Genomic DNA, 16,173 nt, shown 5'->3' on the forward strand with positions numbered 1-16,173 from the left:
AATTCTTTTGGATGATTCTTATTAACATTAATACAGTCTTTAAATAGGCTTACAAACAGATAAGGTAGATAGTCCCCAAACTAATGATACTAAAACTAATCTTAATCCTAATTGATGAAACTAATCTTAAAATAACCACCAATCCTAATTAAATAAAATCTACAACCTCTAGCCTATCTCAGCATAACCCTTGAATAGCTAATTAGAACCTAAGCACTTAGTAATCAAGTGAAGGTTAAAGCTAATTCTTTTTGTCTATCATCTTATTTGAATAAACATTGTATAAGGGAGGGGGAGAGCCTCATTCACTGTGGTCAATTCATACTGATTCATTAGTATGTTTTGCACTGGATACACTATCACTCAATTCACGGCCCTTGGTTTCAAACGGAAAGAGCACTACACAGATCCCTGAAAGGAAAATTACAATCTCAAAAAGAACAATGGATGCTGTTTCATGACACCCCTGTACTAAACCCACTGCCACAAGAGGACATATCATTCCACCAATTCTTCCCATCGAGCTAGCAACTCCGACACCTGTTGTTCGGACCGAGGTTGGGTACATCTACAGTTCAAGTAACATCATATACAGATTAAATTCTTGCCCTTAATTGGAATTCTTTCATGGATAAGCAAGAACACTACACTAACAAAGACCAGAAAATATTCAAAGAATTTGACATATCTTCATATGTATGATGTCTCTTGCATAGGCTACAACATTTACTTTAGACAAATGAAAGTAAGAACTTGTGTAGTCCTTGGAGCATCTGATATTGAATCCAAATAAAAAGTTGAGTTCAGTTGCAACCATCAGAATTCCACAAACAGAAGTAAATAGAAAAGGGTAATTTTATAATTTTATGAGAACATGCAAGTGTTGTAAGGCTACCTCCATTAATAGCAGGTTTCTCCAGATATCAATCAACATTTTGACAACTAAAAATGTCTTGAAGACTGTAAATGAATTTCAGCTTTGACTCTCAAGGTGGGTCTTCCAACAGTAGGGTAACTACTACCAGTCTACCATAAAATCACCAGTCTAGGTGTGTAAAATAGACCAACATAAAAAGAGAAAAGAAATGATTATATTATCAGTGGAAATAAGCAATATTCGGGTAATTTACAAATCCATGTCAACATAAATCTTAAAAGTAATTTTTGTGTAATTTCTTAAGCAGCAGTTAGCAAAGCTTCCAAAGTGAGCCACACCTTGCCTACATGCGTCAGGGTCTATGTCATACAATTCTATGTGTTCTAGGTAGGATTTTATTAAAGGTAGATGCATCAGTTTTAATCCTCAAGAACCAGTTTTAGGGTTTCATAAACTGTCCTAAATAGAGATTTGTAACCATTGCAGCAATGGGGACTCACACACATATTGAGCAAAAAAGGCTTCAAATATTCAGAGATATTTCAACACAGCTTAAATGTCAGAGAAATGTATGATCCAAGCAATAACATACAAGACAAAACTTAATGAAGCATGGGCTCAGAGGTACTGATTAGGACATTATGATATTTATTGACTCTTAAGATGATAAACTAATTCTATGATTTACCTCTGGAGCGTATATATATACAATTGTGAATGTTGCCGTTATGCAAATGCGAGCACCAAACAGAAGGCCTGTTGTTAAACCCTCAGGCAGACGGAATACCAATGGAAGTAGAAAAATGCAACACAGGAAGAACATAGCTGACATTGACAGCTTACGACCCAGTTTATCTACTATAGCAGCTGATATGAGGAGCCCAGGTAACTCTTCATGCAAATCAAAGTTAAATGTCACTTGGCAATCTTTCAGTATGAAATGTTTTTTATTTTCTTTCTCTTTTCATAACCAAGAAAGATGATATTGATATAAGAAGACCAGGTTACCTGCAAAACTCGCTATGAAAACATCTCTGTAGTTCACATCCTGGGACTTCTGTGACTGCAATTTTGTCTGCATGCATTTAGTACGTCCATTGTTCAACTCAGATGTCAGCAACACAAGGCCATAATAAGAAAAAGCATTCCCAAAGAATACTACCCACAAGAGCAACGTAGACCTAACTAATTTGGGTGAAAGAAGCACCAACAGTGATGAGATGCCCGCTATATTAGAATCTATTTGTTTAGGGGTTGCATTTTCAGTTCTTCTCGGTGAAAGCAAAAGTGTATCTTCTGATGGGATACTCTTTTCTCGTAGCTTAATTTGGTAATCAGAAACAAGAATGCCAGAAGGGAGTTTCGTTCCATTCATTCTGGCAATTTTCTCCAAAACACTAATTGCATCACTCGTTCTACCTTTTAAGCATAAATACCTAGGTGATTCAGGTGTTACCCTGTAGAAAAAAAGGAGGAGTGCTGACGGGAGAGAAGACAATGCAAGTAGCCACCTCCAACCCAGTCTTGGCATGACAAACTGCAAATAACACAGCATAGAGATGAAGGTACCTGTCGATGCTTCTTTTCACTCACAATCCCAAACTAGGAAAAAATCTAATTATCTGAACCCGAGTAAGTTACTCAACAACAAGGCTTTCTTCTAAAAAATTCTTCAAGTGCAATATAGCTGAATTCATTGAAAGCACTCCATAAGATAATACATGGGGAATAGCTTCCCACATTATGGCCACAACACTGCTCACTACCCCAGGATTTCCCAAGTTATGATGACAATGATGATCAAATACCAGTGTGTTATAGCCCCACATACCCAATGGCCAAACTTAATTTGAAAATAGCTAGGATCATCACATAAGATTGGTGCAGAACATAGAAGATTAACCACAACAGTGTAAGACAGCAAGAATAAATTTCATTAAGAATAATTGATGTCCAAAAAAAAATAAAGATAATAATAGTGGAAGGGAGTTGAAAGGTAAAACTTGCCAACAAGTCCCTCTACATGAGGTCCTAAAAATCTCTTCAAAGTCCCTTCCAAAACAACATAAAAAATTTATCAAGAGGACAAAAATTGACTTTAACTTCTTGAATCTACATATAGAAAATTGAGAATAAATTGAAAGTTTTAAGATACCAAAATCTAGTACGAAACAGTAGTACAAGAACAAAAATGAGAAGGTAGTGAAAAGCATACCCATGCAAGCGAAGCCTCAAGAATCGTTCCGAGCGTCCAAAATGCTGAAAAAACAACCATCCAAGTGCCTCTACTAGGAGCAGGAATGAACTCTAGAAACCAGGATGAGAGTACAGGGCCACCTCCAAGACCAATACCCACCAAACAACGAAGAATAATCAATGATATATAATTAGGAGCAAAAGCACTCAGAAAGCCCGCTGCTGCAGTAACTGTTGCTGTAATGATGAATCCTTTCCTGAAGGAATAGAAGGGATCAAGCAAAACAAAATAGGAAGCAGAATTGTTAAGAGAGTTAAAAAGTGCACTCAATATAAAAAAAAGTTATGGAAACAAGAAAACAATGAATCAAATGTGATTTATTATCAAGAGTTGCAAAGCCAAAGTTACTGAAACAAGTGGGGAATTCAGGAAATCTGGAAAGCAAAAGCTGAAAGCAGGACGGATAAGCAGGCACTTGAAATAGGAGAGAAAAGAACTAGAAAAGCATGCTTGCATACTTTTTTCCTAATTGATATTGATAAGCACATATTTTTCCTAATTGTAACTTGCATACTTCCAAAGAAAACATGGTAAAGCATTCTTTCCTATTGATATTTAAGGTAAAGCAGTGGTGAGTACCAATAATTTCTGTAGATATAAATATTTTATTACTATTAATTTCACATATCAGTAGCTCATCAGTAATCTTAGCAATGATTAGTTACCTCAAATAAAAAATAACTGCTATTCCTAGCAATAACGTACAAGCTTCCAGCTAACTGAAAAGTGTGATACTTTGTTGAAAGTATGTGTTGCCATTATTTTATATTGAAATAGATAAAAGTTAAAAACAGAAAATCAGGGAAGTGTTTTAACTAAAACAAATATGTAGGCAACTTGTAAAATTAAGAAGAATATATCTCAATAACGTCCATCTAAAAGTGCAAATTCTACTCGAGACTTTAGGTAACTATAACCAATAAATCATGGTCGGGAAGATTATAGTAGCAAGGTATTGGAGTTTTGATTCAATACATTTGAAGGTCATAGTAGGATAGTATTGGAGTTTGAGATAGTTATAGGTGCTTTATACAGCAGGCTTTTAGTCTCTGCTCCCTATCCCTCAAATCCCCACAGCCAGTGAAAATAGTTTTGGATCCCATGTCTCCAGTATGATGATCAAGAGACCTTACTTACTTGCTAACATAGCTGTCCCCTTCCTTTTATACAGCAGGATTTTAGTCTCTGCTCCCTATCCCTCAAATCCCCACGGCCAGTGAAATTAGTTTTGGATCCCATGTCTCCAGTATGATGATCAAGAGACCTTACTTGCTAACATAGCTGTCCCCTTCAAAGTATGTCTTTCTTGATCAAAATGACAAATCTATTAAAAAGCTATAAAAGGAATTATGTTATACGAGTCATGAGGGCAAAAGAAGAAGCTAAAGAACAAATTTTAGTACAAGTACAACAATTTTAAAAGATACTGGAAAGTCATGTTCAGAAAAGAGAGCAGCACTCTCCCCTCCCCACCCCCCACTCCACCTTTTTCTTTTTTCCTTCTATAGCAACAAAACCTAATGTACAACCCGCAATCTAATGGAAAAGGAAAAAAATGAGAGAGACGGTGAAGGTTATGATGAATCTAGACTTGCATACTTCAGTAATTAGTCTATAATTGGTAGAGAGTATCCAAGCAAGATCTTCACGTGCATTCTAACTAAAATCAGAAGCCCAGACCCAAAAAAAAAAAAAAAATCATTTTGAAGTATTACATTTTGACTTAGAAGGACTAACGGTGCTTGTGAAGTAAATGATATATTAAACAGGTTCCATAAAATGAAGAGGGTTCAAATAATGCAGCGATTAAATACAAATAATACGAAAATGAAAGAACCTCCTTCCATGCGTATCAGAAACTATGCCCCATGAATATGCTCCAACTAGCATGCCCGCAAACACCATGCTAGTTATTAGGCTCTCTTCATTAGAAGAAAGACCCCATGCAGACTGAACTGCTGGTCCTACAAAAGAGAGTAGCATCATTTCCATTGCTTCTGAAACCCAGCCCATGCCAGCATAAGCCAGCACCAAAATCTGGAAATTTCCAAACCCCAGGGCTACAAGAGCTTCATCAACAGTGTAACTCTGGACTTCATCTCCCATCTACAAGTATGGAGAAAAAACATATGATTTAACTTAAATACAATAGATGCACATGGAAGATTGCTTAGTAGTGTGTAATGGAGGATTATTTGCCACATGGAGTGCTACCAAAATGTATAGAGCATATTATTTGTTATCTATTTTTGGCCATCAGATTAACCAGACATCATAATACAGTTGCAGCCACAACTACAATTCTAAAAAAATGATATCAAGACAGTGTGGATGATAGTTACTTGATAAATTAAAAAGAAAGAAGATCAATATCCTGACAGGAAGGAGAAGTCGCTCCTATTCAATGAATATGAGATATTTGTGATTGCTTGAAACTTGGACAAAATCTATGAACAGGTGTTATTCCCTCCAACTGTATGCTCCCAAAGTAACTTCCGATGAGAGAAGTTTATGTTTTGGGCTGCTCTCCTTTAGTAGTTTTTTTTGATAAGTAAGAGAGGTTTTATTAAAAAACGCAAAGCGCAATCAAGTTCACATGGGGTATACAAGAAAGGCAATTAAGAAGAAGAAGAAAACAATACAAGGAAATCGTTATAGCTAATCACTAGAGGTGCGAGATACGTAGCCGTCCAAGAGTACAAAGAATGAAGAAAAAAGGAAATGAGCTCCTCTATGGTTCTTTCTTTGTCCTCAAACTGTCTATCATTGCGTTCCCTCCACAAGCACCACATAAGGCAACAATGAACCATTTTCCACACGACCTCACTCCGAGAGCGTCCACCAGCAGGCGAATAAGTCTATCACCCGAAGAGGCATCACCCAAGACAGACTGAAGCGACTAAGGATGGCATACCAAAGAGCGCGTGCAACCTCGCAATGAAGAAGAAGGTGATCCACAGTCTCCCCGTTCATTTTGCACATGCAACATCTATCAATCACAATGACACGCTTCTTTCTGAGATTGTCCAAGGTAAGGATTTTCCCTAGCGCTGCCGTCCAAGCGAAGAAGGCTACTTTCAAAGGAGCCTTGGTCCGCCAAATGCTTCTCCAGGGAAAAAGATAGTATCTTTGCAAGCAAGAGCTTTATAGAAAAAACTAACATCAAAAGACCCTTTGTGAGAAAGAGACCACCAGAGCCGGTCTCCCCCATCATGAACAACTCTGGAGGAGTACAGTAAAGAGAAGAAGGAAGCCATGACATCCACCTCCCAATCGTGGACCGCTCGAAAAAATCTGACGTCCCACTGATAGGACCCGCTAACCACTACCAAGTGGTCTGCCACTTGAGCATCCTTGACACAAGCTATGTCATACAAAACTGGAAAAGCTTCCTTGAGAGACATCTCCCCACACCACACATCATCCCAAAAAAGGATCTTGGACCCATTTCCCAAGATAAGTCTGGTATAGCTACAAAACAAGCTCCACCCCTTCCTAATGTTCTTCCAAATCCCCACTCCGTGAGACCCAGGGGGGTCTAAGGAACACCAACCAGCCCCAGTAGAACCATACTTTGCATCCACAATAGATTTCCACAAAGCCTCTCTCTCATAAGCATAACGCCACAACCACTTCCCTAAGAGCGCCTTATTGAAAATCCTCAAGTTCTGGATGCCCAAACCACCTTCAGAGATAGGAGAACAAACCTTGGACCAACTAACCAAGTGATATTTGAATTCTTCGCCTATGCCACCCCACAAGAAATCTCGATGCAACTTCTCTATACGACTAGCGACACTGGAGGGAATAGGGAAAAGGGAGAGGAAGTACGTAGGAAGATTGAAAAGAATACTCTTTATAAGAGTAACCCTACCACCCTTCGACAGATACAACCGCTTCCAGCTAGCCAACCGCCTCTCAATCTTACCTACTACCTCATCCCAACAGGACTTAGCCTTAAAAAGGGCCCCCAACGGAAGACTAAGGTACTTTATAGGAAGAGAGGAAACTCCATAGCCCAAGATGCAAGCCAAATCGCCCATATTATCCACATAACCCACAGGAACCATAACAGACTTAGCCAAATTAATCTTTAAACCTGAAACAGCTTCAAAGGACAGAAGTAACAAACGTAAATAATGAAGATGATGAGAATTAGCCCCGCAAAAGACTAAAGTATCGTCTGCGAACAATAGATGAGAAATGTTAATCACTTCACTGCTGCCATAACCCACAGAAAAACCTGATAGGAAGCCCCTTTGGACAGTAGCAGAGAACAACTTACTAAGAGCCTCCATCACAATAACAAACAAGAGAGGTGACAGAGGATCACCCTGTCTAAGGCCACGAGAGCTGCTGAAAAAACCAGTTGGGGATCCATTCACCAAAACAGAGAACCGCACCGTAGAAATACAATGCGCTATCCAGGAACACCATCTCTCCCCAAAGCCACATCTTCTCAACATATATAATAAGAAATCCCAGTTGACATGATCATAGGCCTTCTCAATATCCAGCTTGCAAAGTAACCCTGGTTCACCGGATTTAATGCGACTATCCAAGCACTCATTAGCTATAAGAACTGAAACAAGAATTTGCCTACCTTTCACAAAAGCATTTTGAGGGGACGAGATAATCCTCTCCACAACCTTTTTAAGTCTATTTGCAAGGACTTTTGCAATGATCTTGTAAACACCACTTACAAGACTGATAGGACGAAAATCCTTAAGATCCACAGCCCCAGACTTCTTCGGAATTAAGGCAATAAAAGTGGCATTAATGCTTTTGACAAACTTGCTATGAGAGTGAAAGTCCCAGAATACCCCCATGAGATCTGTCTTGATCATATCCCAGCAGTCTTGGAAAAACGCAAGAGAGAACCCATCAGGACCTGGTGCCTTGTCTCGATTCATGCATTTCACCACCTCTAAGACCTCCATTTCCTCGAAAGGAAGTTCTAAGGAAGAGGCCTCAGCTGCATCCAGAGTGTCGAAAGCAAGGTTATCCATCCTAGGCCTCCATGGGAGAGATCATGCAAAAAGAGACTCATAGAATTGAACAACATGATCCTTGATGACTTGCTGGTCGGAAGAAATAAAGCCATTGACAGAGAGCGACTCTATGGAGTTAGACCTCCTATTTGAGTTGGCTATTTGATGAAAAAATTTAGTGCATTTATCACCCTCTTTAAGCCAAAGAACCCTAGACTTTTGTCTCCAGCTAATCTCTTCCTGTAAAATAGAATTCTCCAGATCTCTGATGACCACACATTTCCTCTCCTTTTCTTCGGGAGATAAACCATGTTGTTCCTCCAACCTATCAAGAGTACATAATTCTTCCATGTGCATTTTTTTGCGAAACTCCACATTACCAAACTCCTGTTCGTTCCATCTCTTCAGATCAACCTTTAAAGCCTTAAGCTTTTGAGAGAAGATGAAGCTAGGAGAGCCTTGAAAGCGATAAGACGCCCACCAAAGCCGGACCCTATCCACAAACCCTTCAGCCTTTAACCACATATTCTCAAACTTGAACGGTCTGGAACCCCAATGAATGCCACCACAATCAAGAAGAATAGGAAAATGATTAGAACACAATCTAGGAAGCCTTTTCTGTATAGAACCTGGAAACTTGACCTCCCAGTCTGGAGAAACAAGAAATCTATCAAGACGAGACCAAGAGGGATTCTCCTAATTATTGGACCACGTAAAAGTCCCTCCTGCAAGAGGGAAATCCATGAGGCCCTGCTCGAAAATAAAGTCTGAGAACTCCATCATAGCAGCGTTAAGACGAACTTCCCTAGATCTTTCAGCAGGAAAGCGAGTGACATTGAAATCACCCCCAATACACCAAGGCAACTCCCACCAAGAAGAAAGGCCAGCCAGCTCATCCCAGAGAGAGCTTCTAAAAGAGTCAAAGTTAGGACCGTAAACCCCAGCGAAGGCCCAAGAAAAGTCATCGGCAACGCTCCTGAAAGAGCAAGCAACAACAAACTCACCCACATACACATCTAACTTCTCAACAATCCTCCTATCCCACAAGATTAGGATACCACCAGAGGCCCCGCAAGAGGCTAAGTAGCACCAATCAACAAAGTGACATCCCCAAAGGCTTCTCACTAAACTGTTGGAAATAAACTCCAATTTAGTTTCTTGCAAGCAAATAATATCTGCCTTCCATTGCCTAATTAAGTTTCTGACTTTCAACCGCTTACCACCCTCGTTTAACCCTCTGACATTCCACGAAAGAATTTTTGGCTTCATAAAAAACCTCCAAGCGCACTCCCTTTGCACCTACTCTGAGAGGTGCTTCCGCTACGCGCGTCATAATTAATAGAACATGATAATCTGTTTAGTTCCCTAGAGAATTTATTGCCCAATTTCGAGCAAGAACCCGTTTCCTTCTTATCATTATCGGCAAGGATAGCTTCAAACACGACTGAAAGCTGACCTTCATAGCCATCACACGTAAACCCCACCGAATAGCTGTACTCCAGAATCACCTTCAAAAAGTCCTTTGAAGATTTCTTACCAGAAAAACCCCTAACCTTGTCACTAGGACAGCAAGACAAAGGAGACGGCTCTTCCTCCGGGAACAAAACTAGCTCCAATCCATTCCTGGGCCCCAAACCGGAGGGGGGTAAGAGGTTAAAGGGGCAGTCTCCAACATAGAAACAGAGGAAGAAATACCCGAGGAAACCATAGAGTCCGAAGAACCCCGACCAGCCCAAACAACCAGCACATCTTCTGAATCCGTCGGGACTTTGGCAGGAACAATCGGGACTATGGGTAATACCTCCAACACAGAGACGGACAGCTCAGTCCCAGCACTAGAATCCGGTTGGGGAGATGCACTTGCTGGGGCAAGGACTACAGGGGGAATAAGCGGGCCTCCGACGATGTGGGGAGATGGGCCAGGGACATTGACCACTGCGTTTATGGCCTCAGAGCCAGGAGCTGGGATATCTGGCCCAGTGCTCAATTCCGGAAGAGAGGCAAGGCTTACCGGTGCATGGATATCGATGGAGGGACATAAACCACCGGCGACTTCTGTGCTTCCCGTAATCGGACCATCATCCCGACCAGACCCATTTCTTCCCTCACAGCCACTGCGGCGATTTCTGGTCGAGATCCCCACTCGGTTCTGGAAGAAGACGCAACGAACTGGTTCTCCGAAACAGGGACACTGGACGTCAGAGGTATATCTCTCCTTTAGTAGTTATAATGAAGATATACCAAGACAGATATATAAGGAGAAGTCCATATTCACAATAAGTTTTAAACGAATACACCTTTGTCCCTTCCTTTTTTATCCACAATTACATCATTTATATATTAACAAATAACTTAACATAAGCAAATAAAATACAGTTTGGAGGGTTTGAGCATGATTCAGACTGCAAAAGATTTAAAAATAAAATAAAATAAAATTGTGAGCATAGATACCCTAGTTTTAGTAAATTCATGGGTATACCACACATAGTTATACTGAATCTGATGGGGTTCCGTATAGCAATGCCCTTCAAAATGACTCCTTATATTACTGAACAGATTCAGATGTCAAATTGAAGCAAAATTCGCAATTCAGCCTACTAACTTCAAAATCTTGTATTTATAGAAAAATGATTCTCTTATTGTTATGCTCCTAAATTGAGGATTTTTTTTTTTTTTTTTTTGGTTTTTATTTTGTTTTTGATAACTAATTCAATCTTCTTATTAAAAGCACAGAGGTGCAACCCAAGTACACAAGAAGTATACAAGAGAGACCCAAAAAAAGAAGAACAAAAATTCAAAAATTCAAAAAAAGAAAGAAAGAAAAAGAAAAATGCAAACTGTGTACGCCGCTGTCCATGTATAAAGGGATTTAAGCATAATGTTCTTTAGTTCTACCACCAAAATTTCACGATCTTCAAAGCTCCTCACATTCCGCTCTCTTCAAATGCACCACATTAAGCATAAAAAGATGTCATTCTCCAAACTTATAAAATGTTATGGCTTTCCATCTGACCTCTCCAACTTGCCATTAACTCAATTACCTTTCTACACATGATCCACTTGACACCAAGAAGACGAAAAATCGAAACCCATAATTTCCTTAGATTATTTAATGTCAAGATCTTCCTAAGTACCGGCGTCTACCCAAATAACGCCACTTTCAAAGGAACCTTCATCCAACGGGAATGGGTAACGCATGATAAAAGGACTTTCCTTCAAACTTCCTCTTTTTGGATGGGATTCAACATATTTTATCCTCACTACCTTGTCTCAATTTGATAGAGTAGAAAAGATCAAAGAAAGAAGTGTAATGCCCAAAAAGGCGTAAGTGAAAATTTCGAATTTCCACGTGACATTACGACATCATCAGAGTTTAGATTTGATAGCGGAATATATTTTCCTTTTAAAGACTCGGGAATAATAACACATTAGAACTAACTGAAATACCTCTAAACATTTATTAAAAATCGTTTAATTACTTAATGCTAATTACATCAAAATATGTGTCACAAGGACACAAAAGCATATACAATCAAATCTACTAAATACAAATAATTATCTAAACATGTTACATACAAGGAATTTAAACACAAATAAATACAATTAATTAAAACCAGCTACACCAATGTTAGCTTTAATTCTTTATTGCTAGCAAATTATCTCTTCCATCGTCTTCTGAACCTGCACCAGAAAATATGTGATTGCGGATGCTTCCACAATCACATACTGTATTTGTGTGAGTCAGCTGACTCAGTAAGGTGATGCCCACAAATTTATTTAGAAAAGAAAAGCATAATGCAATATAACTTTATGTCTATATGTATATGCAATTTATGGCCCATGGTAGCTAGTCATGACCATAGATTAAATATATATACATCTATAAAGCAATGCTATAGTGACAACTTTAAATGCATAGTCTTAATTATCATCTTCTTTCACTTCTCCCGTAATGGAACCTACGGTCCGAATTAACGTGTTTTGGGAGCCTAAGGTTCCCTTACTTAAAGCTTATTTAACTGTTGCTGAAAGCCTAAGGTCCCAGCTAACCGAAAGCCTAAGGTTTCGGTCGCTTATTTATTATCTGTCACGGGAGCCTAAGGCCCTACTGACAGCCATCACTCCCTCGCTGCATACCAGCTTTGTTATTAACCAGTTTAGTTAAAACAGAAAAATATGCAAATGTCACATGCGCAAATCTAAACTAAGATTATAAAATCATGTATTAATTTATATTTAACAAATTCTCTTAGATAAAACCATAGGAACTCTAATTTAATTCGATTTATTCCAACCAAATTAGTGTCAAAAGATTATAGCAAAACAAGACATTCGAATCTCATAATCAATTTGCGCATATTCAACCAGGACTATAAATATTTAAAGGATTTAGAACTTAATACCCGTTCTGCCCCTTAAAAACAACCAATACTTACAGGCCCTCAATTTAAACCATAAAGCCATCATTAATTATAATATACCTCTTTTATGCAAACCCCCAAAAACATCACACGGCAAATAACCAAAATATCCAAAATACCCTCCTTTTAACCAAAAATATTACACAATACCTTATTCGGTCAACACACAACAGGGAACAAAAGACCAATCATCCTTATAGCTACTGATAACCCACAAAGACTTCAAAACACAGCCTAAATACGCACACAACTCTTCACAATAACCGGCCATCAAAAGAATAATTGAACACACTCCAAAACACACACACACGGCTCCACCCAACCGAACCCATACAACAAGCCTAACACCAAAAACTCAACCCAAATCAGTAACCTCTCGGCCACATCTCAGTCCAATCGGCCAAACCTTCAACTAAGAACCTGTGGTTGCAAAAACACAACCCCAACACCACACAGAAATCCCATATCAAAACAGGGTACAATCCATCATCACCATCACAGCAATACACGGTCAAAACAGGAAAAATACCCAATACAACATATAATCAAATACACTCAAAATGGGTCAAGGAAGAACACAAGAAACCCAAACACACAACACTCAAATCACTACCCAGCTACAATCGGTCAGCACCCCAACATAGCAACCACAACTGGAACATGGAACTCATCCAAAACACAGTACACGAAACACATCAAGGAAAACACCCAGCACCAGCAACCGACCACAACCAACCAACCGAAACTAATAACACCAAAATACCCAGTTAATCAGTCCAACCAGAACCCAAATCAAATCAACAATAATAAACCGATTTAATTAAGCCAAATCACAAGAAATTACCTTGGGATTCTCTGTTCCAACACAGAGAAATCCACCGTGTAAAACCCACTGAAATCGCCGGAAATCGGCCGGACTTCGCACCTGGTTCGCCGGAAATCACCCCGGCTTGGTTCACGGCGATGACCCACCGTCAATCGGCTCTTCTGGGTCACGGGTCCTCCACGATCGGGTGAGATCCTCCCGTTCTCTCTCTCTCTCTCAGTCTGGGCTCTCCCTCTCTGGCTCTCCCACGGTCTCTCTCTCCCTCAGTCGGCTTCTCTGTTCCCTTCTGGGAGAAGAACAGGAAGAACAAGGAAGGGGAAAGGAAAGTCGGGGAAGAGGAAAAGAAAGAGAAGAAGGAAAAGAAGAAGAAATAAGGTTATAAGGAGGGAAGAAAAAAAAAAGAATAAAAAAAAGAAAGAGTACAATAACTACTTACACAATAATATTATATATCAATAATATTATTTTAATAAATATTTTTATATATCCCATCTAATTGATCAGATACTTAGATATATTTATTAATTATTAAGTAATATTGTTAGCGCCTAATAATAATTTACTTTTTATTAAATTAGAGTTTATAAAATAATAAGACTAACGAACATTTATTTTTTTAAATATCCGTAAATATTTGAGTTATTTTTTTAGTCTTAAATTCTAATTTAAGACACTAAATTCCAAGGTTTACTAGGGCATTACATTCCTACTCCCTTAATGAAATTTCGTCCCCAAAATTTGTAAACTATGTATAAGTTCACACTAAAGGAGGATTTCTAAATCTAAATCAAGTGACTCATATTTTAAATGTAGTACTTAGTTGCTAATCACGAGTTACTTTAATTGTTACCACAAGAAAATATTCTAAGGAACAAAAGGATATCATCTCGTCATATAACTTTGACCTATATGATTATTTGATTTTATACCATTTACATCATTTTCATTTCTCTACTTCAATGTAAAGGTCTACTCTTATCATAGATCTCGAAAATGTAACTCATGTCATTTACAATAACAAATCACACTAACCAAGAATTAATATATCATTTACCTCAATCATCCTCAAAGGCGGCTTAGTGGGAAGACTGAGATATTTCTCTCTCTAAATTGACCTCAAAACATGATTTTAATCCATTGGGTTCTCCAATGAAAACATCATGTAGTCGATCGTTTTGTCTAATCAATCAGATCAACATATATCCCAAAATTTACCTCAAACTCAAATCTGTATTATATCATAGGTACTTTGATCTAAACAATCATGACTAGCCTTTAAATTCATGATCTCATCGACTAAGATATAAGGCTTAAGATCAAATCCTATAAAATAATCTTTGTTTCCTTTTATCCTAAAAAAATGTGTAAGAAAATAATGTCTCTCAATCCGAACTTCAAATTAGTCATTAGACCTAAATTTATTTCAAACATTATTCATACATTCATTTGTTTGGTTTAATCCCAAACGTAGTTTTGACTATTAATCCAATGCATATACCTAATACTCAATTCCGTAAATCAGCAATGAAACAAATTTAAGATCATCAAGGTATAAACATCAAATACCATAGCTACCTCTTCTTGTCACCTGATTCTAAGATTAACCTTCTATTATCACGTAGCATTTTTCACTTTCCTAAAATCAACTAGGCACCGATATAAGTGACATATCATAACCTAGTCTCCATGTTGTCATAATCATCTATCATGTTTCCATATAGGAAAATATATCACCATTTAATTCATAGACATAATTTTAATCCAATTAAACCTCAAAATGGATTATCTTCACATATTATTCTCTAATAGTGAACATTCAAAACCTATTTCCATAATGAGAGTGAACTTCTAAAAGTATATCTTCTTAATATGATAATAAAAGATCATTTCCAAAAATATAAACTTATCATCAAGTTTTCAATCTTTGGCTAGTTTTATAAGATCGGCATGTAATCATTTTAAAACCTCAAACTCAGCCAATGAAGAATCAAGTTGTAAAACCTCAATTAAGATCCGTTAATTCATCATAATAGCTCATTTATGATAATATCATGGAATCCTCTATTCATTTGGTTAAAGTCCATGACTACCACATTATCAAGGCTGAACATCAATATGAAATCATTATCAACCGAAACAAATGCTAACACATCCTCCAATTTATTATAACTAAAAATTGGGAAATAGATTACCAAATAAGGAAATCAGAAGCTTCTAAAAACACACCAATTCCATATTTCAATTCTTTATACGACTTGAGAGATTTTACTTACTTACCTTATATGCTTAACTGATAGCAGTCTTACTCGGTATAAATTAAATCTTCTACACCTCGACTTTTTCCTTCTTGTTAGTATTTTATATTGGCAACATTCTGGTTAACAAAAACACTTTATGTAACGGTTGCTTTTTAACAAGATTATCGGTTCTATTCAGAGTCTTCAAGTAATATGGACAGTGTCTAATTTCATGCCATGTGTATGGTACAAGTTTCAAAGAAGATGTCCATGGAGATTCCATATAATTTTCAAGTCAGAATAGTCGGTTCCTGTGCAACCGTTCGGACGAGCCTTTGAAGGCGTTCGAACGCCCTGCAGTATCCAGAAGCTTCAGCGTTGAAGACGTCCGGACGTTAGAGCAACACCGTCCGGACGCTAGGTCAAGCTTCTCAAATTTCTACACGGAATTGGATTTCAGCAGTCAATACTGTTTATGAAGTTTTTGCAAGATGTCCGGATGATGTCTAGCATTCTAGAATATTCTGGGTTTCCTTTACGAGCGCGAAAAGGAGATACAACGAA

At 38.1% G+C, this 16,173-nt stretch overlaps 1 protein-coding gene across 1 annotated transcript; it reads right to left on the reverse strand.

The window, feature by feature from the left end:
- Positions 1 to 235: 235 nt before the first annotated feature.
- On the reverse strand, positions 236 to 13,739 carry LOC133864911 (organic cation/carnitine transporter 7-like). Its single transcript, XM_062301352.1, has 6 exons — positions 13,391 to 13,739; positions 4,972 to 5,240; positions 3,093 to 3,330; positions 1,886 to 2,414; positions 1,566 to 1,768; positions 236 to 568 (listed from the first exon to the last, which is right to left on the reverse strand). The coding sequence occupies exons 2-6, from the start codon at positions 5,238 to 5,240 to the stop codon at positions 320 to 322; spliced, it is 1,488 nt and encodes a 495-aa protein (XP_062157336.1). The 5' UTR covers positions 13,391 to 13,739; the 3' UTR covers positions 236 to 319.
- Between the last annotated feature and the right edge of the window lie 2,434 nt (positions 13,740 to 16,173).

The sequence above is a fragment of the Alnus glutinosa genome, chromosome 3 (assembly GCF_958979055.1).
Source record: "Alnus glutinosa chromosome 3, dhAlnGlut1.1, whole genome shotgun sequence".
NCBI classification, from domain to species: domain Eukaryota; kingdom Viridiplantae; phylum Streptophyta; class Magnoliopsida; order Fagales; family Betulaceae; genus Alnus; species Alnus glutinosa.

What these genes read in the sequence shown, in the direction of transcription:
- LOC133864911 (XM_062301352.1), bottom strand. Translation starts at nt 5,240, where the DNA reads ATGGGAGATGAAGTCCAGAGTTACACTGTTGATGAAGCTCTTGTAGCC. An exon ending in TTGAGGCTTCGCTTGCATGG is followed by an intron (nt 2,415 to 3,092) that starts GTATGCTTTTCA and finishes TGTTATTTGCAG; the next exon opens with TTTGTCATGCCAAGACTGGG. An exon ending in TATATATATACGCTCCAGAG is followed by an intron (nt 569 to 1,565) that starts GTAAATCATAGA and finishes CTTGAACTGTAG; the next exon opens with ATGTACCCAACCTCGGTCCG.